This window comes from Phyllostomus hastatus, unplaced genomic scaffold (assembly GCF_019186645.2).
Source record: "Phyllostomus hastatus isolate PE091 unplaced genomic scaffold, TTU_PhHast_1.1 phas_contig_304, whole genome shotgun sequence".
In the NCBI taxonomy this organism is placed as follows: Eukaryota; Metazoa; Chordata; class Mammalia; order Chiroptera; family Phyllostomidae; genus Phyllostomus; species Phyllostomus hastatus.
The window spans coordinates 1,280,782-1,295,804 of NW_025333845.1; the positions used below are offsets into that span (position 1 = coordinate 1,280,782).

The following is a 15,023-nucleotide window of genomic DNA, read 5'->3' on the forward strand; positions in this document are numbered from 1 at the left end:
AAAGAAATATTTCTTCTAGAATTCAAATTGAAGTGCCAACCCATGTCTTAAGGATATTTAGCGTTCATTATTAACTTACATTAAATCATCCCCATGTTGCATTTATGCATCTGCTTAGATGTCACTTTGTTAGCACTTGTATCTCCTATCACTATATCTATACTTATGTATCTACACACATATATACTGTATACATATTTTAAACAATATGTAATATTACAAAGTCAGAGATTTTTGTCTGATTTCTTTGTTACATTTAGCATAATTGTTAATATTTTTGAAGACTAAATGAATCCATACTTTGAAGGATGGCATATAATCTTCATAATGTTCTGCTGATTATTGCTCCAAATTTATTGTATTCTTTTAATTTAGTTTGGATTTTTAAATTGTTTGACAATTTGTTTGTTTTTCTATCTGATTCCAAAAGAACAGAGAGGGAATGCCCCCATCAAATGACACCAAGTTACACCCCTCCTCTTTCCTCCTGCTGGGAGTTCCAGGCCTGGAAGAGATGCACATTTGGATCGGGTTTCCCTTTTGTTCTGTGTACTTGATTGCCCTTTTGGGAAATGTCACTATCCTGTTTGTGATCAAGAATGAACACAGTCTTCATCAGCCCATGTTTATTTCCTGGCTATGCTAGCCTCCATTGATCTGGGCCTGTCCACATCTACTATCCCCAAGATGTTGGGCATATTCTGGTTTAGTTTAAAAGAGATTAGCTTTGGGGGTTGTGTCACCCAGATGTTCTTCATTCATATATTCACTGCTATGGAGACTGTAGTGTTGGTTGCCATGGCCTTTGATCGCTATGTTGCCATCTGCAACCCTCTGCGGTACAGTCTGATTCTCAATAACAGAACTATTGGCCTCATCTTTGTGGTGGTGTTTGGTGTCAATTTCATTTTGGTTATCCCTCTGGTGTTTCTCATCTTGAGGCTTCCCTTCTGTGGACATCATATAATCCCTCACACATATTGTGAGCACATGGGAATTGCTCGGCTGGCCTGTGCCAATATAAAAGTAAACACGATATTTGGATTAATTCTTATATCAATGGTATTTATTGATGTGGTTCTGATTGTCATCTCCTATGTGAGAATACTCCGAGCTGTCTTCCGCCTTCCTTCTCGTGATGCCAGACTCAAGGCACTTAATACATGTGGCTCCCATATCTGTGTTATTCTGGCCTTCTTCACTCCAGCTGTTTTCTCCTTCATGACCCACCAGTTTGGCAGCAATGTCCCCATATACATTCACATTCTCCTGGCCAATTTATATGTTGTTGTTCCACCAGCCCTTAATCCTGTCATCTATGGAGTGAGGACTAAACAGATTAGAGTGCGGGTTTCAAGTATCTTTTTGAAAAAAAGATAGACATAAACTGTCTCAGAGATATTCATTTTAAAGCAGGGAAAAGACAATGTCTTTCTCAATTATAGAATCTTGCCACAAAAAAAAGGCTCTGCCCTTAGTATTATTTTATTTACAATTTCCCTAGATAGCCCATCTGGAACATATAATGTGATTAATATCAAAACAATCACTGTGAAAGCTTATGGGATACCTAAAAGTTTTGAACAACGTAATTATAAGATTTTATCATGATTACTTTCTTATATACCCCTTGTAGAGCAGATTTTACAGATAGGATTGTGTGAAATAAAGTCCTTCTTTTTATTTGCAGAAAGTTAATTCTACTGGCCACATTACCAAATTTATACACATCCCTACATCAAGAACTACAGTTTTTTAATACTTGCAACAGATTCATCCATTCCTTTCTTACTTGCTTAGTTACTTTTATTCACAATGTTATTGATGCTTCATTACACACCAAAGTCTGTCATGTAAATATAAATATAAAAATGTACGTGACATTTTAATGGTTCTATAAAAAGAATTTGGAGAAATTTTGCATGAAATTTTTCCAGAGTCTTCATGTAAATGCAAATCTCCCCATAAGTAACTTACTGTTCAAAGAGAACTGGTCTGTTTGTAGGTGTGTATCTATGCAATACTGCAAAACATGGGTAAATAGCAATCTATTAGGTATTAGTCAATTTATCTCTATCTTTATTGAAGGGAAGAAATAAAGAGAAAGGGGAAGAGAAAGAGAGAGAGATAGAAAAATAGAAATTCCATAGAAGCATCAGTAGGGTAGGGAAATTAGGTTGCTCAATAATGAACACACCCCTAAGTGGGTGAAATCTTACATATGTTAATTACATTTTCAAAGGTCAAATTTAATGCTATAGATAGTAATTATTCTCAGATTCACAAACTCATCATTTATTATGCATCTTGTAATGTCAAGCCCTTTCAACTTGCATTTCTTCTTTGTGGCTTATTAGATGAGCCTTGGTATTTTACCCATGTTTTGCAGTTTTTGACCAATGATATACATTTAGTTCATGTTTACCTAATGGTATGTTGTTAAAATAGTAAATGCTTGATAATTAACTTTTTACTTAAAAATATTATCTTCCAAAGAAGACATACAGTTGGCTAGCCGGTACATGAAAAGGTGCTCAGCATCATTAATCATCAGGGATATATTAATGAAAACCACAATAAGATATTACCTCACACCAATTAGAATGGCTATTATAAAGAAAAATAAAGAAAAAGAGAGAGAAAGAAATAACAAATGTAGATAAGGATGAGGAAAAAAGGGAACACTTCTGCACTGTTCGTAAGAATGCAAATTGGTGCAGCCACTATGGAAAACAGTATAAATGTTCTTCAAAAAGTTAAAAATGAAACTACCACATGATCTAATAATTCTACTTCTGAGTAGTTATCCAAAGGAAATAAAAATACTAACTTGAAAAAATATCTGCACACCCCTATGTTTACTGCAGCATTATTTACAATAGAGAAGACACTGAAGCAACCTAAATGCCCCTTGGTGGATAAATCGATACATAAAATGTGGTATACATACAATAGAATATTATTCAACCATAAAAAAGGAAATTCTGCCATTTGCCATTACACTGATGCACCTTAAGGGCATTATGCTAGTTGAAATAAGTTAGATAAAGAAATACAAGTACTGTATGATCCCAGTACATGTAGAATCTTAAAAGAACTGAGCACATGGATACAGAAAATAGATTGGTGGTTGCTACAGGGGTGGGTGCTAAATGGGTGGAGGTGGTCAAAAGGTACAAACTTCCAGGTATAAAATAAAGAAGTCATGAGTACATAATGTAAAGCATAGTAAATATAGTTAATAACATTTAGTGTATATTTAAAAGTTGCTAAAAGAGTAATTCTTAAAAGTTCTCATCATAAGAAAAATTGTAATTATGTGGGTGAGGACTGTTAATTAGACTTTTTGTGGTGACTGTTTTACAATATTTACAAATATCAAGGCAATATACACAAGTATTGTGTTGCACACCTGAAACTCATATAATATTATACAATTCTAACTTGATAAAAAATACAAATATACTTTTTTATTGAATGCAGAATATCAGTTTTCTGTATTATAATAAACTACCCCAGACTCCATAACTTAAACCACCACAAATTTATTATCTTACAGTTCTAGTAGTTCAGAAGTCCAGCACAGGTCTCACTGGGCTAAAAATCAAGGTGTTGAGAAGGCTGCTTTCAATTCTGGAGCTCTGGAAGAGAACCTCTTTTTTATGTTTTGTAGCACTTGGACCCCCATTCTCCATCTTCAAAGCCAATAATATTATTTCTGTCTATCTTCTGTACTCACATTTCCCTCTGACTGTCATCTTCTGCCTTCCTCTTCCACTTTTGAGAACCCCTATGGTTACATATTTTTGTTTGTTTGTTTTGTTGATTAAGTTCCACTTATAGGTGAAATTATATGGTGTTTGTTTTTTACTGCCTGGCTTATTTCACTTAGCATAATGCTCTCCAGGTCCATACTTGAACAACAATAAAAATAAATAAGTAACTAACTAAATAAATAAGAGATATTCAATCTTATTGGCTAGAAAACTAATTTTAAAAAAAGACTACAAGTCTATGACATATGATGGAAAGTCAAAAGAAATACACATAAGAAAGCCTGAGAGAGAGAGAGAGAGAGAGCACTGAATTTTACATATAAATTCTGCCCACATCTTTGAAGTACACATGTTTGGGGCAAACTCCAAACAACCTAAGTAAAGCTACAAAAACTGAAGAGGTATTTTAGCTACTACCTATGGGAAGGAAGATAGATGAAACTTGAGATCAGCTAAGTTACCTGCCTGAAAAAATTAAATTAATTGAATTCAGAAAACTATGACAGAACCCAGAGTTTCTGCACCAGAATACTGTATTCTGGAAATCATTCACAATTTCCCAAATGCAGTATACAATCTAAAATCATTAGACACACAAAAATAGAAAAACATCACCTATGTCCCCTACAAAAAAGACAATTAATGGAAACTGATAGCAAGATAAGCCAGATAAAGAGTAGATATGGATTTTAAAGCATCGATAGAACTGTAGATTATTATGCTAGCTTAAATAAACCAGTCAAAGAAAGACAAATGCTATATGATATCACTTATAGGTGAAATCTAATGAAAAAAATAAACTGACAAACAAAATAGAGTCAGAGGCATAGATACATGAAACAACCTGATGGCTGTTAGAGGGAAAGGAGGATGGGTAACTAGATGAAAGAATGATTAATGAAGAGGGAACTAACTGTATGGGTAAAAATATTTGCAAACGATACATCTGATAAAGGGTTAGTTTCCAAAATATATAAAGAGCTTATACAACTCAACATCAGGAAGACAAACACTCTAATTTAAAATATGTGCAAAAGACCTAAACAGACTCATTTCCAAAGATGGCCAATAAATACATTAAAAAATAATCAACATCGTTAATTATCAGAGACATGCAAATTAAAATCATAATGCTATATCACCTCACATCTGCTAGAATGGCTATCTTCAATAAGTCAACAAATACAAATGATACCTCACACAAGGGTTTGATCTCCAAAATATATAAAGAACTCACACAGCTCCACTCCAGGAACACAAACAACCCAAATAAAAAATGGGCAAAGGACCTGAACACACACTTCTCCAAGGAGAACATACAGAGGACCCAGAGACATATGAGAGGATGCTTAGCATCACTAACAATCAGAGAGATGTAAATTAAAACCACAATGAGATACCACTTTACACCAGTCAAAATGGCCATCATAATCAAATCAACAAACAATTGCTGGTGAGGTTGTGGAGAAAAGGGAACCCTAGTACACTGTTGGTGGGAATGCAGACTCATACAGCCACTGTGGAAAACAGCATGGGTGTGGAATTTCCACAGAATACTGAAACTAGAACTGCCTTTTGACCCAGCAATTCCACTGCTGGGATTATACCCTGAGAACCCTGAAACACCAATTCCAAAGAACTTATACACCCAAATGTTCATGGCAGCCCAATTTATAATAGCCAAGTGCTGGAAGCAACCTAAGTGCCCATCAGTAAATGAGTGGATCAAAAACCTGTGGTACATTTACATAATGAAATACTATGCAGTAGAAAGAAAGGAGCTCCTACCCTTCATGAAAGCATGGATGGAACTGGAGAACATTATGCCAAGTAAAGTAAGCCAGGTGATGAAAGACAAATATCATATGATGTCACCTATAAGTGGAACTTAATCAACAAAACAAACAAGTGAACAAAATGTAGCCAGAGGCATGGAAATAAAGAACAAACTGACAGTAACTGACAGGGGAAGAGGATATAACAGGGGAAAGAAGGGTTAGGGTCAAGTCAAAGAACATGTATAAAGGGCCATGGACAAAGACAACAGTGAGGAGAGAGGAATACTGAATGTGGGAGGTGGGGGTGGGCAGGGAAGGGGAGAGAAGTAGGGGAAAATGGGGACAACTGTAATTGAACAATAATATTAAAAAAAAGAAAGTAGAGCATCTTTTCATGTTCACTGGAAATTTGGATATCCTCCTTTATGAAATGTCCACACAAGTCCTTTGCTAATTTTTCCATGTGGTGGTGTTCTTTTTTCTTATCAGATTATAGGAGTCTTTTAAATATTTCATAGTACAAGTCATTTGACTTGGCTATTCCTCTCTATGTTAATGGTATATTTGATTAAATATGGTGGACACACAATACAATATACAGCTGATGTGTTATAGAATTGTACACTTGAAACCTATAAAATTGTATGAACCAATGTCACCCCAATAAATTCAATAAAAATAAAAAATGTTCCTAGTTTTAATATACACTTACTAATCAATATGTTTCCAATAGTGTTAACATGTATACGTGCTTGTGCCTTATTTTAGAATCTTTTTTTACTAAACGGTTATAAAGATATTCTCTTCTTTTCCAGAAATTTTAATGTTTTCCCTTTCAATTTTTTTCTTTTATTTTTTAAAAATATTTTTTATTTTTATTGTATTTATTATGGTGACATTGGTTAATAAAATTACATAGGCTTCAGGTGTACAATTCTGTAATACATCAACTGGATATTGTATTGTGTGTTCTCCACCCCAAGTCAAGTCTCCTTCTATCACCATTTATTCCTCCTTTACCTTCTTTTACTTCCCCCCTCTTTCCTTCCGGTAATCACCACAGTGTTGTCTTTGTCTATGAGGGTTTTTATTCATTTGTTTTGCTTAATCTTTCCAATTTTTTACTCAGTCCTCCAACTTTTCTCCCCTCTAATAGCTGTCAGTCTGTCCTCTATATCTATGAGTCTATTTCTATTTTGTTACCTTATTTTTTTCATTAGATTCCACATATAAGTGAAATCATATGGTCCTTGTCTTTCTCACTGTGTTATTTCACTTTCCATTTATAATTTATTTGGGGAGGATTTTCCATATGAGGTAAGATAAACATCAAAATTCATTACTTTTTCATACAGCTTTCTAATTGATCCAACAATTTTTATTGAAACATCATGTTTCATCACTGTATTGCAATGTTATCTCTGCCATAATTCAGATAAGTGTACACTTGTGGCTATGTTTCTTGGCTCTGTATTCATTTTCACTAGACTGATTTTTTTCTGTATTTGAACCAAAACCATACTGTCCCAATTGCTATAGCTTTAGAATAAGTCTTATTTTCTGGCAGTGTGAGTGACTATTCAAACTTTGCTCTTCAAGAAAAACTTGGCTATTCCTGGAGATATGTATATTATGTGGTCGATGAGTATGATTTCATTCAAGATAGTCTAGATTGTGCTGAAGTAACACCTGCCTCCATCCTGAATTTTAGTGTATTAAAAAAATCAAAGGTTTAATTCTTGTTTATACTACATAAATAATGCAGTGTTTGGTGGTAAGGAAGAACTTTATTCTCGTCACTCTGGGATCTGTTCTGATGAAGGCACCAGAATGTAATACGGCATCATAGTAAAAGACTTAAGGTAGCCCTGGCTCAGTGACTCAGTTTGCTGGAGCATTGTCCTGTGCACCAAAATGTTGTGAGTTCAATTCCCAGTCAGAGCACATAACTAGGTTGTGGGTTCAACAACCAGTCTGTTGGCAGTAAGGGCAGCAACCCAACTATGTTTCACCCCTTCTCTCTCCCTCCCTTTCTCTTTTGAATCAATATGGGCAAGGATTTTAAAAAATTATAAGTAACAAATAAATCCTCAGGATACACAACAGCAGGAAGAAAGAAAATGGAGAAGCATACAATCACTCTTAAATGTTTCTTCTCAGAATTGACACTGGTCAGATTTCTTCTACAAATATTTCATTTGCCATAGCAAGTCCCATGGCCAAGTTTAATTGCCAGAGTCTGGACACATAATTCTGCCATGTTCCTGAAAGAAAGAGAAAACTGGAAATGACAGTAAGCACAAGTAATGTCTAATTTAAGTGTGCCAAACAAATATTTTTTTAATTTTCATTTTCTGATTACTAAAACATATATTTGCAAGTTGTATATTCTTTCTCAAAAGCCTTCAGAAAACTTTTCCTTACTGTGATTATTTTATCCAAGGCTCACATTGCTATAGATAATGATATTAATTTTTACATTTATTTATATATGAATATTATATTATTTTTATCTATAAACATAATGATAGCTAATCTTTGTTATCTATTATGATGAATAAAGCTTTCTTACCTTATCTAAAGTCAGGAGGCTTTGAATATACAGGAAATCTTCATTTAATTTGTCTGATGTCTCTTTATTGGATTTTGGTCTCTTAGATTTTCTCAATAGAAAAAAAACCCTGTAGTCTATAGATATTTTTAAGCAAATATGATATATAAATATCAATGCTGTCCTACTTACAATATTTTGCTAGATTTAACTACAAGATTTTACAGGTAATATCTCATATTTTTTATGACATTTTGTGACCATGCATTAGAATTTCCATGCTTATAAACAGATAAAAATCAAAAGTTTTAAGTGAAGTAAAAGAGATAGCATAACTCTGGCAGACTCCCTTGAACATGGTTTCAAATAACACATCCTTTATGAACTAGGTCCATAATTTTCCACATGATTATTTTAGAAAGTGAAAATAAGTCAAACACATTTCTAGTTTTGTATGGCCATCTTCAATATATTGGCCCAGTATTTGGAATATTTATTGAATGTTAATAAAAGGTTTCTAAAATGCTCTACCCAAATATATATTAATATGCAATCCTACAGCATAATGTGCTTAGCCTTAATAGCCTAATTCCCCCAAGTTTCTTTTTTCCCCTTTCTTTGTTTTTATTGTTGTTCAGTTACAGTTGTCCCAGTTTTCCCCCATTGCTCTTCCCTGCCCTGCCCATCCCCTTCTCCCTCAGTCAGTCCTTACCCTTTTGTCCATTTCCATGGGTCCTTTATACATGTTCTTTGATGACCCTTTCCCCCTTCTTTTCTCCAGTATCCTTCTTACAACATAGGATTCTCTCTTTTCATCAGCCTATCACCAAACAGCCAGGGTCAACTTAGCACATGTAGAATTAAATTACCACTTATTTAATTAATATAACTTTTATAATTTTGTATGATTATGCTTTGCTCTCCTTATTTAATTTTTAAATGTATACCATCTTCTGTTTTTCTAGGCACCAGAAACCAAAATTTGATAAATTGTTATGGAGATTTTTCTGACCCACAGCTTATGCAAATGAAAATGCAAATAGTAAGAGTAACCAAATTATAGAATTCACATAAAATACATATGTTAATATAAGTAAATTATTTAGATCAGTATATGCTAATGAGTTAAATAATGTTACTCTTATTATTTTGATAACCCTGTCATAAAAACTTTCTGCAATCCCTGAACAAATTTTATTCTCTTGCTTTGATATTTCCTCTGGTGATTTAGAAACTGGTCTAATTTAAAAACTACCCTACTTAGTAATCTACCTCTTACTACTAGCTGAATTTTCAGAAATGAGCAGACTCACTTAACAATCCAAAATGTCAATTTATCATCTGAAAATGTCTGACTATAGTAACTACACTATATGGCTATCTTGAGTATCGAACAATATAAATATAAGCATTTTATAAAAGATGCAAACCTTAAAATTATAATATTATAATCAATACATTTATTATTATTCTTAAAATTAAAGGATTATAGAAATTATATTATTCGCCCTGGCTGGCGTAGCTCAGTGGATTGAGCGCAGGCTGTGAATCAAAGTGTCGCAGGTTCGATTCCCAGTCAGGGTACATGCCTGGGTTGCAGGCCATGACCCCAAGCAACCGCACATTCATGTTTCTCTCTCTCTCCCCCCTCCCTTCCCTCTCTAAAAATAAATAAATAAAATCTTTAAAAAAAATTATAGTTTCACTCAAGGAAGTATTTGACTTTGCACCCTCTCTCCTTTTTAGCCCTTCTAATGAGCATATAGAAAAAATATGAATGTGAAGTCATTCTAACACCACCAATGTTTAACCATCTTTTAAAAAAATCCTCAAAACACTCTCCCTAATCTGCTTGGTCCTTACCCCATAGATTACAGGATTGAGGGCTGGTGGAACTACCACATATAGATTGGCCAAGACAATGTGGGCATATTGGGGAATAGTGTGGCCAAAACGGTGTGTCAAGAAAGAAAAAAATGCTGGTGTGAAAAAGGCTAAGATTACACCAATGTGAGAGCCACAGGTGTTGAGGGCTTTGAGCCGAGCCTCCCAAGAAGGCAGGCAAAAGACTGCATAGAGGATCCTGGCATAGGAGAGAATAATTAGGAGCACATCCAATAATAAAAGAGAAATGTTGCCAAGGCCAAACAATATATTCACTTTAATGCTATCACAGGCCAGACGGGCAATGCCCATGTGCTCACAGTAGGTATGAGGGATGATGTGATGCCCACAGAAGGGCAGCCTCAGGAGAAGAAACACCAGTGGGGCCACCATGCACAGGCTCCGCAGAATAGCGAAGCCTGCAATAATGCTAATGACTTTGCTGGTAAGTATCATGGTATAGCGAAGGGGGTTTACAAATGGCAATGTAGCGGTCAAATGCCATGGCCACCAACACAATGCTCTCCATAACAGTAAAGAAGTGGATGAAGAACATCTGGGAAAGACAGCTTTCAAAAGAGATCTTCCTGAGGCTGAACCAGAAGATACCCAGCATTTTGGGGATGGTGGCTGTGGACAGGCCCAGGTCAATGGAGTCCAACATGGCCAGGAAGTAGTACATGGGCTCATGGAGACTATGCTCAGTCTGGATCACAAACAGGACAGCAGCATTCCCCAGGAGTGCAACAAGATACAGGAATAGAAAGGGGAATCCAATCCAAACATGCACATCTTCTAGCCCTGGGATGCCCAGCAAAAGGAATGAAGAAGGATGGAGCTGGGTGTCATTAGGGATAGACATTCTTTCTGCCACAGGTGGCTGTCATGTGTATCAGAGACAGTTATTGACTTCCCTTAGTGATTCTTGCTCTAATTCTTTTTTTCTCAGTCTCCTGGAAAAAAGCAAAATAACTTTGTAATATTCATGTTCTCCCACTCAATGTCATCAAAACTTTCTGCAATCCTTACCTGAACATCAGAGGGCACTAGGAATCGAGTCAGTCTCACTCTTCCCCACATCATTACCATTCATAAAAGGTTGAACAAGAAGAGAGAGGTAAAGAATGTCAATCAAGCTGATACTCAAAGTAAAGAGTAGGAATAATAGAGGATTTGTTTTGTGTACCTTGTGGTTTTACACACATTGCACTTAAGGTACATGAAAAGTACTTTAGCATATGGAATCGGACCCATTTTCTATTGGAAAAATTGAGAACCATTCATATATGCATTATGTACATATATCTCTATACATAAATATGTATAGATTTGTGTGTATATATGTATATATATTTCACAATGCATATATTTCTATTTCATTCTAAAATCAGAGGTCACAAACCTACTTTTAATTATTCATGCACCTAAAACTACTTCACACATACAAATTCTCTGAAAATAATGTTTCAAAAATGAATGAGTCAGAGGAAAGTCATAACAACATCCAGGATACCCTAGATAATTATTACCATAGCTTCCGTCTTTACTAGATACTCAAAGTCTTCTTTATTTGAAATATTTTGGTTTGTGAATAAAGAGAAGAAAATAGAGACATTCTGCACAAAGACTTGAGTTAGAGTCAAGTTGGATTTGATTTATAAAATTTTATAAATTGAACTAGTTTCTTCTTTCATTCAATAAACAAAATTTTACATGCATCTAAAAAGCTATCTTGGGCCATTGGATGCCGCTGAGTAAGCATCGTTGAAGTTCCCTCTTCTGCAGTCATCGTGGCTAAGTCAGAGTCTCCCAAAGAGCTGGAACAGCTATGGAAAGTCTTTATCAGAAGTTTGAGATTTGAAGCAACAGATGAGAGTCTGAGGAGCCATTTTGAGCAGTGGAGAACGCTCATAGACTGTGTGGTGATGAGAGACCCAAACACCAAGTGCTCCAGAGGCTTCAGGTTTGTCACGTATGCCACTGTGGAGGAGGTGGATGCAGCCATGAATGCAAGGCCACACAAGGTGGATGGAAGAGTTGTGGAACCTAAGAGGGCTGTCTCAAGAGAACATTCTCAAACACTGAGTGTGCACTTAACTGTGAAAAAGATTTTTGTTAGTGGTATTAAAGAAGACACTGAAGAACATCACCTAAGAGATTATTTTGAACAGTATGGGAATATTGAAGTGATTGAAATCATGACTGATCGAGGTAGTGGCAAAAAGAGAGGCTTTTCTTTTGTAACCTTTGATGACCATGACTGTAGATAAGATTGTCATTGAGAAATACCATATTGTACATGGCCACAATTGTGAAGTAAGGAAAGCCCTATCTAAGCAAGAGATAGGGCTGGTGGCCCTAGGGATGGCTAGTGCTTCATCCAGTCAGAGTTTGAAGTGGTTCTGGAAACTTCTGAGGTGGTCATGGAGGTGGTTTTGGTGGGAATGACAATTTGGTCGTGGAGGAAACTTCAGAAGTCAATATGGCTTTGGTGGTAGCCGTGGTGGTGGTGGATATGGTGGCACTGGGAATGGCTATAATGGAATTCATAATGATGGTGGTTATGGAAGTTGTGGCCCTGGTTACTCTGGAGGAAGAAGAGGCTATGGAAGTGGTGGATGGGGTTATGGAAACCAGGGCAGTGCCTATGGCAAGAGTGGCAGCTACGGCAGCCATAACAACAGAGGAGGTGGAGGCAGCTTTAGCAGTGGTAGTAGAAGCAATTTTGGAGGTGGCAGAAGCTATGATGTTTTTGGCAATTACAACAATCAATTTTCAAATTTTGGACCCATGAAAGGAGGAAACTTTGGAGGCAGAAACTCTGGCCCTATGGTGGTGGAAGCCAATACTTTGCCAAACCACAAAACCAAGATGGCTATGGTGGTTCCAGTACCAGCAGTAGTTATGGCAGTTGCAGAGGGTTTTAATTACTACCAGGAAACAAAGCTTAGCAGGAGAGGAGAGCCAGACAAGTGATAGGAAAGCTACAAGTTAGAACAGACTTGTGAACTCAGCCAAACACAGTAGTGGCAGGACTAGCTGCTACAAAGAAGACATGTTTTAGACAATACTCATGTGAATGGACAAAAAACTCAAGTACTGTATTTGTGACTAATTCTATAACAGGTTATTTTAGTTTCTGTTCTGTGGAAAGTGTAAAGCATTCCAACAAAAGGTTTTTAATGTAGTTTTTTTTTCTTTTTGCACCCATACTGTTGATTGCTAAATGTAATAGTCTGATCATGACACTGAATAAATGTGTCTTTTTAAAAATAAAAAATTATAAAAAAAATAAAAAGCTATCTTGGTAAGTTTAATCAGAGATACCTAAAGAGTTCCTAATTTTTTTAGCTCTACTGTACTCAAGTCCTTCTAACCCTGCTTACACATGGAAAATGGAGTATATCCTTGAATACACTTAAGATTAGAGTTCTGTAAAGCTGTCCTCTATCCTATTCTTGATATATTTTTGAATGTCTCCTTTAAGTACCAATTGAAAAAGAATTTATTAAATGATTCACAATAGGGTAAATAGTTTGTATGACAAAATGCTGAATTTATTTTTCCTGAGCTAGTATTTTAAGACAATAAAGAAAGGAAAGGTGTTTTTAATTGATTATCTTTCTAAGTTGAAACAATTTTGAAAACAGTGTGGAAATGATAGTGTCTGGGGCCACATGCCTGGATATTGGGAGAGTTCGTACTAAGTAATACCCAACAGGCACAGATGAAGAGAAACAGCACTATAGCCTCCTTTAATCCAGGATAGGAACAGCCTGTAGCAAAGAATATGGCCCATCTGGGGCCTACTAGGTATAGCAGAAAAAAGAGATAATTTGAGATGTTAGATACAAATTTAGATAGAAAATTTAAATAATACTTGATGAACACTCTCACAATGCATTGTGGGAGACAGAAATAAAAATATGAGATCAGAATAAAATGTTGCATGATGGTAGAAAAATACAGAAAATACTATGGATATGGATTAGGACAAAAGGAACTTAATGTAGGGTATCTATGGATCAAAAACAAGTACATTTTTACAAAGAAGCACAGGAAGTTTATTGCAGGTAGACTCACATGTGTGTTTTGAGAACAGGAACCAAAATTACCATGGGCCTTACCTTGACGGGTGAGTTCCTGGGTTTAAAACTTAGACTCTGTGACCTGTACAACCTTCTATGGATTCTGGAGATCACTGGCTCTGTCTCTGAGTGAAAACTCTCTGAGGCCCTCAGTGACCTAGAGCATGCAGTGGCAGAATTACTATGGTTTTATCCACAGAGGAAAGCCCTTTCCTATTCTCAGCTCTGATTTTCCAGATGTGTCACCCAGAACTGGCACCCACCTAAGTTCTTAAACAGCCACACTTCCAAAGCAGTTACCAATGAGCAAACCAACCAGTTACTTACTCATTTCATAAGTATAAACCAATCTATCCCATTAACATATATTCATAGACCCTCAAAACTTTGCAGGTACAGTGATGAGACTGATCCCAGCATCTTCTCTTTGAGACCATGATTTCTAATGTCCAGGAAAGGTCTCATATCAGACAGCCATTTTCTCATGTATCATGTCTCATGTATCATGTATCATGTTACTTGTTACCTTACCATATTCCACACCACCACCTCACCTTGCCCTATGTTCTTTAACACCATGTCATGTCTTGTACCTGATAACGATTAACAAGATAAGATTCTTTATAACAGTGGTGGGCAATCAAGGGTAATTATTTTTCACCTAGGGTATATTTGGCAATGTGTAGAAATATTTTTGGTTATTACCATCTGAGGGAAGTATTACTGATGTCTAGTGGGAAGATGCCATGGATGCTGCTAAACTCCTGCAATGCACAGGAAACACCCCATATTACAAAGAATAATCTGACCCAAAATGTCAGTAATACCAATGTTGAAAAACCTGCTTTACTCCTTTTCATCTTATCTCTGCCTAATTTCACTTAAAGTAGTATAATGCCGTATACTACTAGGAAATGGCCTGAGCTATCCATTATCTTATTTCTCA

General features: G+C 35.8%; 2 protein-coding genes and 1 pseudogene across 2 annotated transcripts; 2 read left to right on the top strand and 1 right to left on the bottom strand.

Annotated features, from left to right (window-relative positions):
- The first annotated feature begins 442 nt into the window (after positions 1-442).
- Positions 443-1,380, top strand: LOC123819259 (olfactory receptor 52E4-like). The gene is given in 2 exon segments (XM_045839565.1): positions 443-623; positions 626-1,380. Coding segments are annotated over 2 exon segments (936 nt in total).
- An 8,531-nt stretch (positions 1,381-9,911) lies between these two features.
- On the bottom strand, positions 9,912-10,851 carry LOC123819278 (olfactory receptor 52E8-like). The gene is given in 2 exon segments (XM_045839580.1): positions 9,912-10,463; positions 10,465-10,851. Coding segments are annotated over 2 exon segments (939 nt in total).
- A 934-nt stretch (positions 10,852-11,785) lies between these two features.
- LOC123819287 lies at positions 11,786-12,916 on the top strand (annotated as a pseudogene).
- The last annotated feature ends 2,107 nt before the right edge of the window (positions 12,917-15,023 follow it).